Source organism: Diabrotica undecimpunctata, chromosome 3 (assembly GCF_040954645.1).
Source record: "Diabrotica undecimpunctata isolate CICGRU chromosome 3, icDiaUnde3, whole genome shotgun sequence".
In the NCBI taxonomy this organism is placed as follows: Eukaryota; Metazoa; Arthropoda; class Insecta; order Coleoptera; family Chrysomelidae; genus Diabrotica; species Diabrotica undecimpunctata.
The window spans coordinates 4,402,269-4,423,993 of record NC_092805.1 but is presented as its reverse complement, the minus strand read 5'-3'; the positions used below and the strand labels follow the sequence as shown (position 1 = coordinate 4,423,993).

Here is a 21,725-nt window from a genome sequence, read left to right as displayed (position 1 = left end):
ATTATAGTAAAAAACATTAATTAGTAGCGATTTTAAATTATAAATCTTTAAGTTTATTTAATAATAAAAATAACTCACCTGAAATATTTGACTAAACTAAAGGTAGGTATGTTCTGTCCGAAAACAATTGTTGTACGTGGAATTGGTGTAATAGTTAGAGACGTGGTCTATTGACAAGAAGATTGGGGTTTAATTCACACCAAGGATAAAATTTTTGTTTTATTGAACAAGACTGGTGAAGACTGTTTAATGTCAAATCCATCACTAAATTCTCAGTGTTAATATCAATTCTTCTGTACAGGTAATGATTTTCAAAACAATTGAGAACGTTGGAATGGATGCGCGCGAACAGCTGCCTGCTTTACAGCTAACCAAATCATCAAGCCTTCAGCCATCAAATAATAACATATCGAGAAGTGTTTTTGCACGGTAAATAGAAACTTTTTATTGAAAAAACAATTCGTAAAAATGGTTGTAACGGTCGAGGAAAAAGTGCAAATTGTTGTCTAGCATGTGAATGGATTATCAGACAGCATGATTAGACAACAATTTGTGAATATGTTTCCAAATAGGCCGGCTCCAGCACGATCAACAATTCAGTCTATTATACGTAATTTTTTTTACTTGGATCCGTGTTCGCTCCAAGAGGAGTTCGTAGACGAAGGGAGGTAAATCCAGATTTGGAACGAAGCGACACTTTGATTTGTGCAAGTATTGAGCAAAATCCTACCCAATCAACATCTCGTCTCGGAGAACAATATGGAATTTCAAGATTTAGAGTAGGTAAAATTTTGAAAAGACATGGATACCGTCCCTATAAACTTCATAAATCCAACGAACAATTCCCTGGAGATTAATATAGACGTTTAGAATTTTGTCAAACTGCAATGGAAATGTCAAATCAAGATGAACATTTTTTAGAGAACGTTTTGTTCACCGCTGAATGTACGTTTTCATTGCATGGCCGTCACAATTCAATTAATGCTCGGTATTGGTCTCGAGGAAATCCTCGTCAGATTTATGTCGCTAGTACCCAGCGTCCTCGAAAAGTAAATGTTTGGGGAGGCATAATAGGGAATCATGTCATTGGTCCATTTTTTATAGACGGTATGTTGATTGGGCGGAAATACTTGGAACTTCTGCAAAATCAAATTGTCCCAGTCCTTCGTAATTTACCAATACCTTTCGATTCCATATGGTTTCAACACGATGGTTGTCCTAAACATAATTCTCGCATCGTCAGTGAATATCTCAGTGCGACTTTTCCTAATCGATTGATTAGTGGTCACGGAGATATTTTTTGGCCTGCAAGATCACCTGATCTTGCACCTTGTGATTTTTTTATGTGGGGATATATCAAGTCCAAACTATATGGAATTGAAGACGATAGGCCTAATTCTCTCCAAGAATTAAGAGAAAAGATCTTTGATTCAATGAGAGGTATTAGTCCAGAAACATTAACTAATGTTAGACGAAACTTTTATAATAGATTGGGTTTTTGTTCTGCTGCTAATGGAGGCTTGTTCGAACATTTTTTGTAAATACATTTCATTAGAATAAAATACGTTTATTTAGAATATTTTTATAGAATTTCTATCTATTTAAACATTTTTTGTAAGTACATTTATTTAGAACGTTCTTTTATCTTTGAAGAATTTTTACTTTATTTTCGAAAGTACGACATTGTTTTTTCAATAAGATTTTCATGTTTACTATAAACACTTCTAATAACGACTGAAATAAATGTTTAGTGATTTAAAGCAAAACGATATAATATCTGCTTAATTTCAAATTTTAATTTTTAAAAAAGTAAAACCGTCATGTTGGATTCGAACCCTGAGCGCCTGGACGAGAACATCGTGCCTTGATCTCTGATCCATCAGACTTTTATAATCATTTAGTGACAGTTTGGGTTATTGTTCTGCTGCTGTTCAAATCAAAGTAGAAATTATTCTTGGTTAATAATTTAAAACTTTAGATTAAATAATCACTATTAATTAAATTATTTTATTCACATTTTTGTTTTATTGTGGTCAATCAGTTTTTACTTTATGCGAAATTAAAAAATGGAAATACGTCACACATACGACGTTACACATAATAATTATGACCGAGGTGATTTAGCTTGAAGCTAACGTCTAAAGGTGTGAGACTATCGATAGTGGTAATGTAATGTAATGTAAATGATAGGTTTCTATCGATTTATTTCTCACCTAAGGTATATGTGTCGGTCTGTCACTAAGATATTTTCTTATTAATCATAATATATTTAGTCGAAATTTTTATTTCCCAGAAATTTCTTTTTTGATAAAACCATATCCTTGAACTATTCCGTTAGCATTGAAACCAATAATATAATTTCGGTCGAATTTCGCAATAGCTACCTGTCAGAGTGTCTATCTGTGTCCAATAAAAGCCGCAATATAAAATTAGCATGCATGTGAAAGAGTCCTTGGATCGATAAAACAGCGTGGCCTTGTAAAATTTTTAAAATACATCGTGCACGGAAAATATCCACCGTGAAATATTTCCCTTGGGGATGGGGCATTCGAATCAAGCCTTGCTTACTTTACGAGCATATAAGGTACTTATTTTTAAACTTTACGCTTCGAAGATCAAAGGGTTACACGGACGAATACAAATAAGAAAATGGAAAATCCCAGTTCCGTTCGAACGTTTGCATCCGGATTTTTACAATTTTACTTTAACTCTCGAAGATTACTTCTCCGTTTTGCATCCTACACTTTTACGGATTTTTGGTTATCTTTAGATAAATTAAATGCTGTCGATTGCGGGACGTTAGATGGTATTTTACATATTAATTTATATAATACCTAAAAATACATATGGTCACATATGGATGTGAAACGTGGACCCTCTCAACCACTGATAGAAATCAACTGAGAATATTTAAGTGCAAAATACTAAGGAACATATTTGGACCAACCCAATGCAGCGATGGTTCGTGGAGAATTAAAATGAACCACGAGCTGGATGAACTAACGCAGAGCGCAGATATTGTTAGATTTGTAAAGTCACAAAGACTAAACTGACTTGGTCACCTAGAAAGAATGCCAGATAATCGAGCTGTAAAAGTAGTCCAGAGATAAAAGCCCCAAGGAAACAGAACAAGAGGAAGGCCCCGTAAAAGATGGATAGAGGACGTAGAGAGGGATCTTAAAACCATTAACATCAGGCAGTGGCGAAGGAAAGTATCCGACAGGGCAGAATAGAAGAACATTGTTAAGCAGGCCAAGGGGCTTTTGAGGGATTCTTAAAGATTTTGAAATAATGCATATACAGTTCCTGTATCTGGGATGGAGCGGGGACAATGGCATGAGATGATCGTACTATTATACACACACTCAAAAATGTTTTGCATAATGTAATATTTTGAAAATTATCCACCAAATCTGGTGAAATCTATTTTTTTTTTAAAATACTTATATATATTATATATATTATATATATTATATATTATATTATATAATATATTATATATTATATATTTATATATATATATATATATATATATATATATATATATATATATATATATATATATATATATATATATATATATATATATATATATATATATATATATATATATATATATATATATATATTGTATGTTTTGAAAAAAACAACAAAAAAATTTAAAGGATTAATAATTTATTATCATTATTAACAATATGTATTATAAACATATTTTTTTTATTATGTACAGATATAGGAACTAATACTTAATAAGCCTTATTTCCACCTCTTGCATCAATGCAAGATTGAATGCGATGTCCTATGCTTTTTATAAGTGTATTAATGTAGTTCTGGTCCATGGTGCCCCATTCTTCAATCACTGCTAGTCTAAGGTCTTGTAGTGTCCTTGGAGGTAGCTGCCGGGACTGAATTTTTCTTTTGAGCATATCCCATCCGTTCTCAATGGGATTGAGGTCAGGTGAGTAAGGTGGCCATTGTAATCTGACGATATCTTCTGTCTCTAAAAAATCTGCCACATGTCTCGTACGATGGGGAGGCGCATTGTCGTCCATAAAAATAAATTCTGGACCAACAGCTCCTCGCCACAAGCGTACAACAGGCCTAAGAATGGTATCAATATAAATTTGTCCATTCATGTTACCAACAATAGGAATTAAAGCAACTTTATTGTTTAGAATGATGCCGCCCCAAAACATTATGGAGCCACCTTGATATGGGACTCTTTGTACAGCTTGGTCAAGTTTATCCCGTCGATTTGGTTTCCTCCATCGCCAATCGTCAATCCTTCAATCGCCCTTCCTGGGCGATTATCCGACAAAAGGCTAATTTTGGTTTCATCAGAAAATAACACATTTCCCCATCTGTTGTCATGCCATTGTAAATGTTCATTGGCCCATTCCAGTCGAGTCCTTTTCTGCTCTAACGTAAGCTTTGGTACAAACAATGGTCTTCTTGTAAATACATTCGCCGAACGTAACCTGCTGGAGCTCTCTTCTAATAGCTGGGGCAGTCATAGAGGGGTTTCTCCGGGCAGTAAACGTTCTTGGACATTGGTAGTAATTCTGACTGTTCCGCTTTTTGGACGATCGCTAACAGAATTCGTCTCTCGATATTTTTTCACAATCCGAGATCCATCACTCTGATTAACTCCAACCCGGACAGCAACGTTGACGTGTGTGTGGCCTTATTCAATAAAAGTAACGATTCTAGCTCTGTTGAACTCAGATGTCACTTGTCTATTCATATTGTTCACTACAAAGTGAATAAAACGCAAACCAATTTTTACAAATATCGGTTTTCAAAAACTGATGAACGCAATATGAATACTGAGAATCTTTGTGACGATTAAGAAACAAAAATCAAGCAATAAAATACATTATTTTAGTAGACAAAAAAACTCAGTGCAAAAAATTTCAAATGAGAAACGTTCAGTGGCGTTACAGATAATATGCAAAACATTTTTGAGTGAGTGTAGATATAGTTTATAGTTACATCCCCTTGAAATAAGCTTCCTAAAATTACAAACCCTTGACAGCAAACAGTGTATAACGTAACAAGTAGCTGCTAATGGAGTTTATGGATCGATATCTAAACTGAACCGCGAATTCGCTTTAAACTTGCTGGTATTAGTTACAGATTATAAGATAGAACATTCTGACGTTTTGTTCAATTAAAGTTTCGGAACTCTCTCCTGGCAAAGCCATATTAATGTGTTTACGGTCAATTTACTGCTACTAAATTACACATTTACTTAAGAGTTTTGGAAAATCATAAAATTATCAGACATTTTTAAATATTTGCAACATTAAGGTTATATTTTAAAAATCTGTTATATGCAACGGTAAGAACTTGACCCATAGTACGGTTTTCTTTCATAGTCATTCGTGTTGCCCATTCTTTGTATTTGTCAAATAATAATTATCTGTTGTGCAAAAAGGAACTGGAGCAAAGCGCAAAATCAAAAGCAAATATTAGTAAAGAGGAACGTAAAGCTATCAAAATTCTAAAACAGAGCTGGTCAGAATTGTAGTGTCTACGATCTACCACAAAATATTTGGAAGACAAGCGATTGAATATTGACTACCACAACTAGGCTGTAACCTCGATAATAAAATACGTCAATTTATCAAAATGCTTTTATTGTAAATGTGTATTAATATAAAACATAATTCTTCTTCTTACGATGCTTGCTGCTATTCTGAATAGTCCGGTTGTCGATGTATTAAACCACTTTCTCAGGTTTTAAAGCCAAGATATTCTTCTTCTCCCTGGTCCTCTCTTTCCAAATACCTTGCCCTGAAGAATGAGTTGCAACAAGCCGTATCTCTGTTCATTCCTCATAACATGGCCAATATATTCTAGTTTGCGCTCTTTGATGGTGTTAATAATCTCGCATTCCTTGCCCATTCTACGTAGGACCTCAACATTAGTCACACGATCCACCCATGAAATTCTTAAAATACGTCAGTAACACCACATCTCGAATGCCTCGAGTTTTCTTAAAGAAGCTTCGGAAAGTGTCCAGGCCTCTACTCCGTATAATAACATAGAAAATACATAGCATCTAATGAGAGAGATTTTGGTAGCAAGTGGTAAATCGTGACTTCTAAAAAGAGACTTCATCATTATGAACGCCGATCTCGATTTTCCTATGCGTTGTTTTATTTCACTGGAGTGATCCCATTGGCTGTTAATGTTAGTACCAAGGTATGTGTAGCTGTCCACTCTGTTAATTGGATGTTGGTTAACCAAAAGCTGTGTATTTAATATCTCGCGCTTACTCACTACCATGTACTTTGTTTTCTTCGTATTAAGATCAAGTCCGTGTTCTCTACTTACATCTGATATACGCGACATTATTCTTTGCAAACCGTCCAGACTATCTGCAAAAACTACTGCGTCGTCGGCATACCTAATGTTGTTTAGACGTATTTCATTGTCTAATACGCCTTCTTGTAGTTCGCCTAGCGCTTGCTCGAAGATATATTCAGAGTATAATATTAAATAACACCGGGGACAGAATGCATCCTTGCCTCACTCCTCTATCTATGGAGACTGCCTCTGTCAATTGGTCATCCACTTTAATATTGGCTGTTTGGTTGTAATATAAATTATAGATGATTCTTAAGTCCCTATCATCTAACCCCACTTCTTTCAAGATGTTTATAAGTTTATCATGCTTTACTCTATCAAATGCCTTTTTGTAGTCGATAAAACAAGTATACACATCACAGTTAACATCCCTGCATCTTTGCATAAGCACTTGGACAGCGAATAGAGCCTCTCGGGTGCCTAAGGAATCGCGGAATCCAAACTGCGTCCATGATACTTTTTTTGGTATGGTCACGAAGGTCGACTTTAACCAGCTTTGGGGTATTTTTCCAGTTACGTATATGTTGTTGAATACAGTTGTCCAGTTTATTCCCTGTTCATCCATAAGTTTTAGGAATTCTGCACAAAACTCGTCAGGCCCTACCGCTTTACCATCTTTAGTTCTTTTAATAGCTGACGTGACTTCTTCAATGGTAATCGGGGGTCCTGTTTGGCACTCAGTGTCTTCAATGGTATTCTGCCTATCATCTGCAAAAGTTACTTCTACATAATTCTTCCAAGTGTCTAGGTTTTCTTCCACAGTTAACAGTGGTTTGCCTTGGTTATCTGCCAAACACCCAACTCTTCTAGGTTTGTATAAGCCTGCGGCTTCTTTAACTTTTTTGTGCATATTAAATGAATCGTGTTAATGATGTAATTGCTGTATTTCTGCACACTGTTTTTTTAGATGTGTATCCTTAGCTATTCTAATAGCTTTTTTGATCTTTTTATCATGTCTTGATCTTTGAACTTTCGCCTCTCTTCCATCATATCTAGAATCTCATTTGTCATCCACGATTTCTTCTTTATTTTTGGTGGTTTGAGAAATTTCTCTCGTATGTCTTTTGAAACTGTATGTAACTTTTCTAGCTCCTGGTCCATTACATCCGATTGAATAACGGTATTCAAATTGTTCTGTATACCGCTTTACACTATGTTCTGTGTGTTGATAATAATAATAAAACATAATTAAGGCATCTAATCAAGCGTCTAATACAAAAACTTTTTGTAGACAGTACGTCACAGTACGTAAGTTAAATTTGTTTATTTTGAGTCTCGTTTTTTGTGCATCATCATCATCACTGGCTCGACAACCCTTTTTGGGTCTTGGCCTGTTCTAGGATTCTTCTCCATTCCGATCTGTTTCGTGCTTTTTTTCTCCAGTTTTTTATTTTTAAGGTTGTTATATCATTTTCTATTTGTTCTAAGTATCTCAGTTTCGGTCTTCCTCTTGTTCTTTTTCCTACTGGCATCTGTTTGAATATTTTGTTTGGTATTTCGCCTTCTTCCATTCTTTCTACATGTCCTATCCAACGCAGCCGTCCTATTTTGATGAATGTTATAATATCCGGATCCTGGTATATTTTGTATAGTTCAGAGTTGTATCGTCTTCGCCATATTCCGTTTTCTTTTGTGCCCTTATATATGTATCGCAAGATTTTTCTTTCGAAGGTGGCTAACAACGTTTCCTCTCTTATAGTAAGTGTCCAGGTTTCTGAGCCATATGTGAGTACCGGTCTTATTAGGGTTTTATATATTTGGCATTTTGTCTTTCTTGCGACGTTATCTGATCTTAGGTGTCTAATTAAGCCATGGTAACATTTATTTGCAATAAATATTCGCCTCTTCACTTCCTCCGTAACGTTATTATCAGACGTGACTAGGGATCCCAAGTATATAAAGTTTTTTACCTCCTCTATGTTGTATTCTCCTATTGTTATATTTTGTGGCTGCCTTATTTCTGCGTTTTTTCTTACCTGCATATATTTTGTTTTGGTCTGATTGATTTTAAGACCACTATTTTGTGCAGCTCGTTCTATTTGGTTGTATGCCTCTATCATTTCTCTTCTTGATCTTGCGATTATGTCAACATCATCTGCAAATGCTAGTATTTGCACGCTTTTATTAATGATTGTTCCTCGTGTATTGACTGTTGTGTCCCTCAGTATTTTCTCGAGCACGATGTTGAACAAGATGCATGATAGAGCGTCTCCCTGGCGTAGTCCCTTTTTCACATCTATTGTTTCCGTTAATTCATTTTGTATCCGGATTCTACTTTCTACTTTTAGAGATTCTTTTATCAGTTCTATTAGTTGTGTTGGTATATTAAATTCTTTCATTGCTTTTATTAAGAATTCTCGGTTTATATTGTCATATGCGCTTTCAAAGTCTATGAAGAGATGATGGGTGTCGATGTTATATTCACTTGTTTTTTCGAGGATCTGTCGCAGAACAAATATCTGGTCTATTGTTGACTTCTGTCTACAGAAGACACTTTGGTATTTGCCAACTATTTTTTCAGCGTGTGGTCTAAGTCTTTCATAAATGACATTGGACATTATTTTGTATGCTGCATTCAGCAGCGTGATTCCACGGTAGTTTCCACATTCTAACTGATTTCCTTTTTTATGTAGTGGTACAATAATACCGCTATTCCACTCCGTTGGTAGCTGTTTATTCGACCATATCTTTGTTATCAATTCATGTATTGTTTTTTGTAGTGCGTCTCCTCCTTCCTTTAGTAACTCCGATGCTATTTGATCCGATCCCGGTGCTTTATTGTTCTTTAATTTTTCTACTGCTGCTCTAATCTCGGCTATTGTTGGTGGAGTCTTTTCTCTGTTGTCTGCTTGGTCTAATGGTATGTCAGGGGTCGTCTCTCTCCGATCTCCTTCAAACTTTTCCGTAAAATGTTCTGTCCATCTACTTAGTATCTCTTGCTGTTCTGTCAATATATTACCTTCCTTATCTCTACACATCGTTGTTCTCGGTTTGAAGTCTTTTCTGCTTTTGTTCAGTCTCTGATAAAATTTTCTTGTCTCTGTTGATTTACTTAGTTCTTGTAGTTCTTGAAGTTCTTTGTTCATATATTCTCTCTTTTTTCTTCGGTGAGTTTTCTTTTCTTCTTTGCGTAGTCGTTTATATTCTTCCTCTGCTTGTCGGGTTCTGTGCCCCTGTTGCATCAGTAAATATGCTCTGTTTTTTTTGTCTGTGATGATCTGACATTCTTCGTCAAACCAGTTTTTTGTGCATATCTAGGTAAAATACTTTGGGTTTTGCCAATTTTTACAAACATATTTGTTTTAGCATCCGAGCCGCACTGTTCATTTAGTTCGATAAAAAAAAAACAAAACAATTTAAAACATTTATTTACTTAAATGACGTAATTATTTTGATCGTTCCGGTATAATTTCCCAACGATTTTTTTAATATCTGTTTTTGTTCACTGAGACATGTAGATATACAAATAAAGCTATTGATTTTACCTTTTTATGAGAGTTAATTTATTTAGCAGTAAGCTAAGTTTATCCTGTTGTAAACACCCACATATTATTAAATATAACGTTTAAGTATGCTCTTTAATATATAATGGCTAAAGAATTTATCACCTAGAATACTAAATATTAAAAAGCAGTTGACGGATTCGAGTGATACTTATTTATTATTTTTATTACTTAATTTTTTGCAAAAAATGATTGTATTTCACTTGGAAGTCCTTGGAAATTAATGATCAGGGAAAGGCATATAAAATATCAAAATATATTCGTATATAATAAGAGAGATCAGATAGAGATCAGAGACCAGATCTTTGTGCTAAGGCAAATACTGGAAAAAACCAATGAATTCAATATCGGCACATATCATCTTTTCGTAGATTTTAAATCGGCCTATGATAGTGTCCTAAGAAATAAATTGTATGAAGCCATGAATGAATTCCACATCCCCGATAAACTGATAAGATTGGTTAAGGCTACAATGCGTAAAGTTGTTTGCAAAGTCGAAATACAGGGCGAACAATCACAGGCATTTGAAACGCATGTTGGGCTGCGACAGGGAGATGCGCTGGCGTGTCTCCTTTTCAACATAGCTTTGTAAAAGGCGGTCAGGGATGCCCAAATAGACAGCAGAGGAAACATTTTTAATAAATCATCCCAAATTTTGGCATATGCAGATGATGTTGATCTAGTTGTAGAAGAAGTTGTAGAAGAAATGTATACCACCTTGTCAAACGCCTCAAAAAATATGGGCCTGCAAGTAAATGAAGATAAAACTAAGAATAGAGCCAGAAACATCGGCCACCAATTCACGGTTGATAATTCTACCTTTGAAGTGGTGGACAAATTCACATACTTAGGCTCCCTGATCACCAAGGAGAACGTCATGACGAAAGAAATCAAGAGAAGCATAATCCTAGCAAACAAATGCTATTTTGGACTAAGTAGACATATGAGAAGCAGAAACTTAAGCCAAAAAACAAAAATAACCATATACAAAACCCCTATACAACCAGTGTTGACATATGGGTCGGAAACATAGACCATTTCCAAGGCAGATGAAAATCTCCTGCTTATATTTGAACGAAGGATCCTGAGAAGAATATTTGGTGGCATCTGTGAAAATGGTGTTTGGAGAAGGAAGTACAACTACGAGATATATCACAGATATAAACATATATTTGGTGGTAAAGACGTAGTATCCTTTATAAAAATAGGAAGACTAAGATGGAAAGGACATCTGGCAAGATCACAGCAGAGCAACCCTCCTAGAAGAATCCTTATGTCACAACCTGTGGGAATTAGAAGTAGGGGTAGACCAAAACTCAGATGGAGGGATGGTGTAGATGAGGATGGTAGACAAATAGGCGCAGCAAACTGGCAACAGTTGGCAATGGATAGAGCTGACTGGCGTAATAGACTTGGGAAGGTCGAGGCTCTTTTATAAGGCTGTAGCACCAATGATTATGATATAATAACCGAGAAAATATTGCCGGCAAGAATTAAATTTTGACAATTAAATCACGAGACGTCAATCGAGTGATTTTGTCAAAATTTTATAAGCGGAAATTGCCAAAAGGCAACAAACTTGAATAAAACCAGAAGAAAATTTTGCCGGTAAATGATTTTCTCTCGAATGATATTCGACAAGACTGTTTCACGAGACAATTAATGCGCCATATCAACGAAACATAATCTTTATTCATTTGTTAACAATATTAACCCTCGGTTAGTGTTCTGGGGTATACCATACCACAGGGACTCCTTTTATTTCTATAAAATCGAAAGTAGATGAAATAGTGTCTTCTAGCGCCTAGTATTTTTATTTTTCTTTCAGCGATACTGTATTATAGAATAATTATGTCTTAAGAACAAGAGCATTAAACGTTAAAATGTTTATGGGCGGAGTTTGGCAGTATTTCTGACGATGATAAATCGTTCATTGATAATGAATCTGAGGAAGAACAAACCACATTAGAAAGTCAAGAGACAATCATATTGGAAGAAAGGGCTCAAGGAGAGACATCACACAAAAGGGAGAATTCTGAAGAAGTGGAGGCTGAAGAAGAAAGTGATTGGGCCAGTTTATGGTAATAAACGTAATATTACTTTCGATAACTGGTTTACCAGTTATCCGCTCATGATCAATCTACTTCAGACTCATTTCACTATAAATGTATTAAATTTTGTTTTGTTTATACTTGATGATGTGGATATAATAGATTATATTGCCTTACCATAGTGTCGTTCCACCACATATGCAGTCTATAGTTTCTCAAAATAGAAGAATGTTCATTCACATGATCCAAGGCTAGTTTTACACTCGGCATTACACCACGACCTGAAAATAAGATAATTTTTAAATATATACCGCTGCAATTTCAAGTAAAAAGGTATTATATATTAAACCAGGGCAGATCTGTTTTGAGGTGGATGTGAGATGTGACATTCGGATTTTTGCAGAAATAGTTAGGTGATAAGTACATTAATAATAATTGACTTATCCTCGCTCCCAAAAAAAAACTAAAATATTTAAAAATTATTAAAAGCTTAAAAAATTATTGCTTACAACTTTAAAGCAATTCATTTTAGAGCAAATCCGTAATGAAATTAAATAGCAACAATTGAATTTTCTATAAAATACAACTGGTTAAAAATTAATTTAAGTTAAAGTAATACTTTAGATTACCCTTGCTGCAAAAAAGCAATAAATTCAAAAAAAAGACGGGGAAAGAAAAGGTTTGTTCTCATTCAGTATTTTTCAACCACTTAAATTTCATTAAGGACTTTTATAATTCGTCTTCATAACATAATAAAAGAGTTAATTAAAATTCATTAAAATCGATTTAATATATTTCGCATAATAATTTTCCAATCTATAGTCCATTTCCATCATATTGATAGCACATTATGTATGGAAATCCCTAAACTGTTGATACGGGTGACTCAATGAAAAATAGATATTTGTCAACAAGTTTACAGAAGTATATAGGAAAACAATTTTAAATTGAGTATGACCACCAGGTATAAAGGTTGAAGCAGAATAGAATACAATAGTTTTGAGTGTTACTAATCCCTAAATAAAGTTGCCAGTGTCGGAGTGATGGAGATTAACAGGTACTAATGAATTTGCAAAAAATGTAAGATGTTTATTTTGTTGGTTATATATAAAATAATTTGTGGCCGCAACAGGGGCCGATTTGTAAAAAAATGAATATTATTTTAATCAAATTCCATTTCAGATTCACTGCTTTCTTCAGAATCTAAGGAATCTTCAACTCCAATGTTAATTATTACCGGTTCCAGCATTCCATCAGTGATATTATCCAAATTCCACATTTTATTTTCTTCCTTGTGAGCATGACTAACAGCATTTTTCCAATTTTCTGGAGTTACTTTTGATAAGGAATGTTCTAATAATTGTAAGTCTTCTAATTTAAAAGTTTTGTTGTTGCGTCCGACTTCACCCTTTACTTGAAACCATATATTTTCTATCGGATTCAGATCACAGTGGTATGGGGGTAAACGTAAAATAATTACATCACGGTTTAATGCCATTTCATCAATTATATATTTATTATAAGCTGCTTTATGTTGCCTTACAATAGGTAATAATTCCTTTTTTGTCGAATTCTCCTTGTACTCAATTGCGTGTTTATCCAACCATTCGATTATCTCTCCTTTTTTCCATGCCGTTGTTGGCAATTTTTCTGCTAGTCTTGAATGGTAATTAGCATTATCCATGACTATGACAGAATTTTTTGGAATTAAATCCAACATTTGCTCAAAATATTCTTCAAAAACGTCAGCAGTCATTTCCTCGTGGTAATCTTTGGTTGATTTTGAGGCAAAACTTAATAATCCACCATTGACAAAACCGTATTCGTTTCCAATATGGGTTATTATGAGTCTGCATCCTTTTCCAACGGGAATATTGTTTATTCCAGTAGATACACCTTCGATGAATGCCTGACGGGAACTTTTCACATTTATCAACCCATAGATATGGTACAGTATGCCCTTCATTTAGCCAAGTCTCGTCCAAATAAAAAATTGTTTTCCCTTCTTCTCGGTACTTTTTAACAGTTCTTAGATAATCTCGTCTCCAACATACAATGTAATCTTTTTTAATTAAAACGGATTTTCTTCTATTCTTTTGCCAACGAAATCCCATCTCTCTCAATAGTCCCCATAATTTCTTGTTGCTTATGATTGGTAACTAATTAATGTTTGGATTTTGTCCAATGTTGGAAATTCTTTGTTAAAAAAAAATGAGTGGACGCTACGTCTTATCATGTTTTTGTGTATTTCTTTAATTTCCAAGGGTTTACTCCCTCCACTCTTCTTGGGAGATGAAACAGTTCCTCCTTTTCTTTCTTTTAGGAATCTGTAAATTGTTGCTTCTCCCCCTGTCATATTTGAACACATGTTAACGATTTCACGAACATTACTTAAAGGGCGTTGATGTACAAGTGCATCGTGTACATTTAATATTATATTTTTCTCTCTTAGACTGAAGGCACCTTTAAAACTACACTTAACCGGGATAAAACCTGTTGTCGACGTCATTTTTAAATGCAAATAACAAAATATCGACACCAAAAACGTAGGTAGGTAAGACATGAACAATGTACATCTATAAACTAAATGGAAGATGCAAACAATTTCTAATTTATATTATTGGCATAAGCTGTAATGTGGCATAAAAACTACTTAAACTATCATTAGTGAAGCCTTATCAGTAATTCCAGTTAATGGTTCAAAGAAGGTATTCTTTTTGTGTCAGGCGATAACTTGTATAGAAAACAATAATCACCTTTAAATTACTGTTTACATTAATTTATTTCGTGAAACATTGAATTCTCTCGTTAATCACCCGTGTATAGTTAACAATAATCGTGTGGCATATATACCGACGTTTTTTACGCACAAAAAAGGTATAGTGAGATTAGTGGACACTTATTTTACAGAAGATTTTTTAAAAGATAATAAATTGTTGACGGCATCTTAAAATATTATTTTTTTTATTTATTTTAAAACAAGTATAGGGTGACGCCTATGGTTTTTTGACCTGTTGAGGATTTGCATACATAATGTGCTATCAATATGATGGAAAAGGACTATAAATTTTTTTAATAAAATTGAATTCTGCTATACAACTGTAGTAGTCGCCTTTCTTTAGTACAGCCAAAACATTTCTATAATCACTTCGAGCCCTGTCAATATCTGGCACTCTTAATCTTACCGTATCACCGACATTACCTGGAGGAAATATTAAGTTTGATGTTTCAAGCATTTTCAAGACCTTCCTTTGCACGTCTCCGTTTAATTGCAACAGAATGTTGCCTCTCTGAAATTTGATTAGAAGATACTTCTTCTAGAACCGCATTAAATTCATTCACTGATAACTGCTGAGGTTGTTCTGGTTCTTCTTCTATTAGAAGCTCATTTGGCACATCCACTTCTACTTCTTTAAGTTCTTAAGAATCAGGACCTGACTGGGTTTCTGCTACTTGTTTTACTAATGCTTCCAAATCTTCTTCAGTGAAAATATTTTCTAGAGCATCTTCTAGCAGTGATGAAGTTTTTAAACCAATTTTGACAGAAACCCCAAACATAACTTTATACAGACTGCACTTGATGCGAGAATGGTAAGCGGGAATCTTGGCGAATTGTACAAATCAAACACCTTCTGAACACTTGTTTGTTTGGTTGCTTTCTAAACAGCAGCTCAGTATATTTTCGATCTCTTGATTCGCACCCTCAACAGATCCTTGTGACTGACTTACCGTCTAATATCTTCAAATCTTTCCACATGGAGCATGGAGCACAGTTCTTCTATAATTCTGTTGGAGAATTCCCGTTCATTGTCCATCACAAAATATGTCAAGAAGAATGAATGTAACTTCTTCTGCATGTTTAGTTTTTAAAGGCCATAATTGTACAAATTATGTTAGGCGATCTTGGTAGACAAAAATGAATTTGAATTCATTATTTGCGACCAATCGACCAAATCGACTTATTTTTATCGCTAAATATCGTGATATAATTTATTACCAATCATTTTGAGATACCCTGTATATTTATTCCTTTATAAATCCCTAATTCGAGTACAGTTACAGAAATATTTACTCAAGGCTTATATTTCTCAACCATACAAAATAATATAATGAACATTTTAAGACATATTTTAGCTTTAGGCGTACATCCCGACTGGTTAAAATTCTCTTAGCTTTCATAAAGTCCGCTTTTCAATGTCTATTGTGATTTCTTTTGTTTATTTCTTCTTTAGATTTATCCTATATATCTCGGAGGTATTTGGTAACTCTTTCCGTACAATCGTCGTGGACTATAAAAACATTTATCAAATTTAAATATTTTGATTACATTTGAAACAAAATTAGATAGTTTATATAATGAAAACATTATATTTTCACAGGGATGCAAGTTTTTATATATCAGTTGCAGTGCTTCTAGACTGTCTGCAAGAACAGCGGTGTCGTCTGCCAATCTTATGTTGTTCAAGATTTTTGCGTTTATTGATATTTCCTGTTTTTCGTCTGATATTGCTTCCTTAAACATAGCTTCAGATGTACAGATTGAATAACAATGGGGACAGCACGCAACCTCTTTTGATTTCTATAATTTCTGTATCGATATTTTCGATTCTAACCTTTGCTTTTTTGATTCCAGTACAGATTGACAATAACCTGTATATCTCGACTATACACATTCTTTTCTTTTAACAGTTTAATCACATAATTTTCTCACCACAATTTCATCTCACATACATAATTTAAAACAACAACATTGATGGTTGATACTGTTATAATTTTTTAATTTTATTTTAAATTTCACAATTTTAAATAACGTTGGCTTCTGTCTTAAATAGACACATACAGTTACACCGACTGCTCTGTTACAACTTCCGTCATAACCTGTCAAGATTGTCATTTCAATCAGTTGCTTTCATAAAGTCCTCGCAGACATACCGTCTCAGGACTTGCAACTTAATGTAGAGTCATACGTCGCCATGTTATCAATCCAACGGTAACTTTACCATCTTAATTTTATATAAGAAATAATGTAAACTAAATTTCAATTAGCAATTTTTAAAGGGTTTTTACCCCCATATTTAGTGGCTACATTAATGTATTAACCTGTAAGTATTAACCACATTTTACATTAACCTTTGTCAAAATTTAAATTATTTCATGTTCTTTTTAATTAAGTGGTTAAATACTTTTTTAGGACACTGATGATGGAATATTTATTCCGAAAACCTTTTTATAAAGGATTTTATTGAAAAGTATGAAGATATGTCGTAATGTGTGTCGTAAGAAGATCTGTTGGTCGAAGGCAGAACTCATGGTTGAAGAATCTACATGATTGGTAGCAATGCAGATCGATTGATTTGTTTAGAGCAACAAGTTCAAAAATAAAAATAGCCATTATGATTGCCAACCTCTGTAGGGAGACGGCACTCTAAGAAAAATATGTCGTACTCTATCAAAAGCCTTTTGATAATCTATAAAGCAGACATAGAGATTCTGGTTCATATCTAGTCGTCATTGCGTGAGAACGTTTAAAGCGAACAGAACCTCTCTCGTTCCTAGTCCTCCTCTGAATCCAAACTGGGTGTCATCTATATCTTCTTCTATTTTTTTGTATAGTCTTCCATGTATTATTTTGAGAAATATCTTAAGTGTGTGGCTTATTAAAGAAATTGTTCTGTACTGGAGCATTCTGTGGCATGTACTGACTTTGGTAGTGTTACAAACGTGGACAGCAACCAATCTTCGGCTATTACTCCTGTTGTGTATGCTTTGTTGAACAGATCTAAAAGTAACAATAAAACACTGAAAACTTTGTTTTCAAAACATCCACAAAATTTATTTTAAATTCTTATTACTACAGCTGTTTCGGCTAATTGCCTTTCTCAAGTGATCTGTTTTTGGCATTGGTTTACACTTTATAGTCTCTAATGAAATAGGTTGAGGAGGGGAGAACTGTTTGTCTCAAGCTGGTCATTCAGAATTATATCTGTGTTTTTTAATTTGTTGATTTCCATAGATTCTAACAAAGATAGCTTAAGGCCTTTATTTTGAATGTGTAGAATTTTAAATTCGTCATTAAAAGAATGATTATGATCTAGAAGGTGAAGTGCGTATGTAGAATCTGTTTTTCTATTATTGAAAGCCCTTTTATGTTTTGCTATTCGTTTATTAAAATTTCTACCTCTTTGACCAATGTAAGTTTTTGGGCAGTCGCCACATTTAAGTTTGTACACATCACTGTGTAAGTGTTTTTTATGTCGGCTCTTGTTGTTTTTAATATATTTGCCTAGGTTGTTATTTGTTCTGAAAGCTGGTGTTATTCCTTTCTTTTTTATGTGTTTGGCTATTTTTGTTGATATTTTGCCTGTATATGTAATCGATCAGAAGGTACTGGGTTTTTCTCTGGTGGTGGAAATACTAAGTTCAGGGCTTTCTTGTGTAGTTTATGATTTAACATTTTATTAATTGCTTAACACATAAAAAAGAAAGGAATAACACCAGCTTTCAGAACAAATAACAACCTAGGCAAATATATTAAAAACAACAAGAGCCAACATAAAAAACACTTACACAGTGGTGTGTACAAACTTAAATGTGGCGACTGCCCAAAAACTTACATTGGTCAAATAGGTAGAAATTTTAATAAACGAATAGCAGAACATAAAAAGGATTTCAATAATAGAAAAACAGATTCTACATACGCACTTCACCTTCTAGATCATAGTCATTCTTTGAATGACGAATTTAAAATTCTACACATTCAAAATAAAGGCCTTAAGCTATCTTTGTTAGAATCTATGGAAATCAACAAATTAAAAAACACAGATATAATTCTGAATGACCAGCTTGAGACAAACAGTTCTCCCCTCCTCAACCTATTTCATTAGAGACTATAAAGTGTAAACCCATGCCAAAAACAGATCACTTGAGAAAGGCAATTAGCCGAAACAGCTGTAGTGATAAGAATTTAAAATCAATCTTGTGGAAGTTTTGAAAACAAAGTTTTCAGTGTTTTATTGTTACATAAAATGAATTTCCATCAAGTAACGGTCGAATCCATCAATTAAGATCTAAAAGTATATGCAGTGTTTCTTCGTCAATGCATTTAATTGGTTCAGTGGGTATCTAATCTGGGCCTACTGATTTTGTGGTCTTTGCATTTCTAATTTCTACTGATACAAGAATATGGAAATACCTGGGAAGAAGAAGAAGACCTTAAATGGTATAAGTACATTCTAGAAAACCGAAAAGATGACACCGCTAATGAAGGTGATGAAATGGAAAAAGAATGTGATTGTCTAGAAGATGATATAGGCCTACATTTTTGAGAATCTTTGTTTAATAAATAAATAATAGTATTTTCGTACACTGGTGTTTTATTTTCGACATTTAGGGATTTACTTATTTAGCAAAATGATATAAATCCAACCAACGGTTGGATCTCGTACACATAATGAGAAACGGCACTAAATACAGATTACTGAAAATAATCCTTTAAGGCCAAATATTGGGAAAGCGAGGAATGGGAAGAAAAAGAATATCATGGTTAAAAAACCTGAGAAAATGGTTCTCCACAACAACAACTAATCTATTTAAAGCATCAGTTAATAAAATAATTACAGCCAGAATGATCGGCAATATTCGAAACCAATAGGCACCAAAAGAAGAAGAATTTATAAATAACTAAATCTAAAATTAGCTTTCAACAAAACATAAATTATAATTCGATATTGTAGTAATCAACTGCCAATTAAATTTATATTATAAATTCATCAATAATAATTTTTGCAATATCTACTAGAACGAGGTAAACAAGGAAAGAAAAAGTTTTAAATATTTACAAAAATTATTGTATAGTTGTAATAGATAAATATAGTATAGATATTTCCCTATAATTTGTATTTATAATTTGTTACCTGTGTCAGAATTTTCTACTCCTCTTCCATAAGGAAAGAAACCAGCAACATAAACGTCGTGTCTTTTATTGTCCATATTCGGCTTTTGAAAATTGCAACACTTCAAAAAAATTAATAAGAAAAGAACCGTGTACACTGCAAATCGAATCATTTCCTAAATTTTCCGACCTTTTGTCACACGGTAAACAAAAATTGTTTATTTGTAAGAAAAGTGGGTAACCGTGTTAGTAGACAGCTATAAATGGCCTTAAAATGAATCATCGTTTATAAAAATCGGCAATGTTTTGATTGGTATTCGCGGAATGAGTTAAACTATCACTTTTAATTCACTGCCAAATTATCCGACGTGTCTTTCTGTACCTTTCCTTAAAATTTCTGGTTTTCCTACAGCGGTTATCCTTGATTTCCCGAGGCACATTTCACAGCTTTATTGATTTTTGTACGCAAGATCCTTCATATATGCCGGAGGACACGAGGGCGCATGTCCCTAGTTTACTTTTAATTTATTAAAACCGTCCTCTCCGGTGAGTGTATCCCTGGATAACTGTTAATTTTGCGGAAAATTGGGATTCTTTTCGGTTTTTCTTTACATTAAAACTCTCTGTAAAAGGACAGGCGAACAAGCGGATGGAAGAACTGGACCATTTTTCAAACTATGTAATTTATTAATTCAAGTAGACGGTTTTTCACCGAAATCCTGTGTGTCATATTTTTCCCTTAGGAAATGGTCTATTTTTATTACCTTTTTAAAATATATACAGGGCGATAATTTGAAAAACTGACCATTGTTAATATCTTCATTTTGTAAATAATATAAAAAATTGGCTAAACACTTCTTAGAATAAAGCTTAATAGTTTTCTTCCATTTGTATCTATTCTCTGATAGGTATTTCCAATCTCCCTTAACAATTTTAGATCTTTTAGATCGAATCCATCTATTTTCTTCAGAGGCGTCTTCTTTTTGTCTTAGCCTCAATGTTTATTAGTTCTTTGGGAATTATTCCATCTTCTAGCTGTGTAATTGAGGAGTATATCTTGCTTAAAGCAAGCCAGTTTTTTACATTCTTCAACCAAGATATTCATCTTCTTCCAACACTTCTTCTACTACATTTTATTGTAGTTTAGTTCTGAAGATGATCCAGATTATCTCGAAATGTTAGGCTTTCCTGCAGAAAAGAGCAGATTATTATGGGTCTTCTGTATCTGTAGAGTAGGGAGGGCGAGTTAAGTTCCACAGCACTTAGGCCACAATTGACCCATTGTGCATCCCTCCAGGGAGCTGTTGCCATTAGCTCATTGTCCATCCTGCCATTTCTAGGAAAGTGGACAAGTCACCAGGAGACATCTCCCTTATGTGGACTTCCTACATAGAGGTGTGTCTGCTGTCCCCAGTGTGTGGAAGTGTTTGCTTAGCTGACAATAATCAGTTAAAAAACCAACTGTCAAGCGTAGGTTTTTCCTGGTCATTCCCAAGTACTTCTTTGATGCTGACTCTTCAAGGTTACTTAGTGTTACCCTGGCAAATCTACATCCTTGCTCTTCTTTCCATCTTTTTAAGATTTAGGTATGGGAGTGATATTTGACAATCTTCGTGATTGTTGTAGTTGACAAACCAAAAATATCCCCAGATCCTAAGAGTCTTAGGCCTACCGCCTTCCCAGCCAATTGGTCAGTAATGCGGTTGCCTTTATTCCTATCGTGTCCTTTAACCCACCTCAGGATGATGGTTTACCATCCGAAGCTTGAGTTAGTAACTCGTGACACTCCATTACTAACCCTGATGTGACACGTGGTATATTCAAGGTTAGTAGCGCTTGTCTGCTATCTGTGCAGATTATTATAGTTTTTCCGGCTATACCTTTTTGGGTTATCTCTTTTGCGACTGT

At 34.1% G+C, this 21,725-nt stretch overlaps 1 protein-coding gene across 1 annotated transcript in view; it reads right to left on the bottom strand.

Moving 5' to 3' along the window:
• Positions 1-20,224, bottom strand: part of GABA-B-R2 (gamma-aminobutyric acid type B receptor subunit 2) — a 95,549-nt gene extending 75,325 nt beyond the window's left edge. The window contains exons 1-2 of the mRNA XM_072524169.1: positions 19,840-20,224; positions 12,104-12,207 (exon numbers count right to left, since the gene is read on the bottom strand). Coding sequence (XP_072380270.1) covers positions 12,104-12,207; positions 19,840-19,990 — 255 coding nt within the window. The 5' untranslated portion in view covers positions 19,991-20,224. The remainder of the gene's footprint in view (positions 1-12,103; positions 12,208-19,839) is intronic.
• Positions 20,225-21,725: the final 1,501 nt, after the last annotated feature.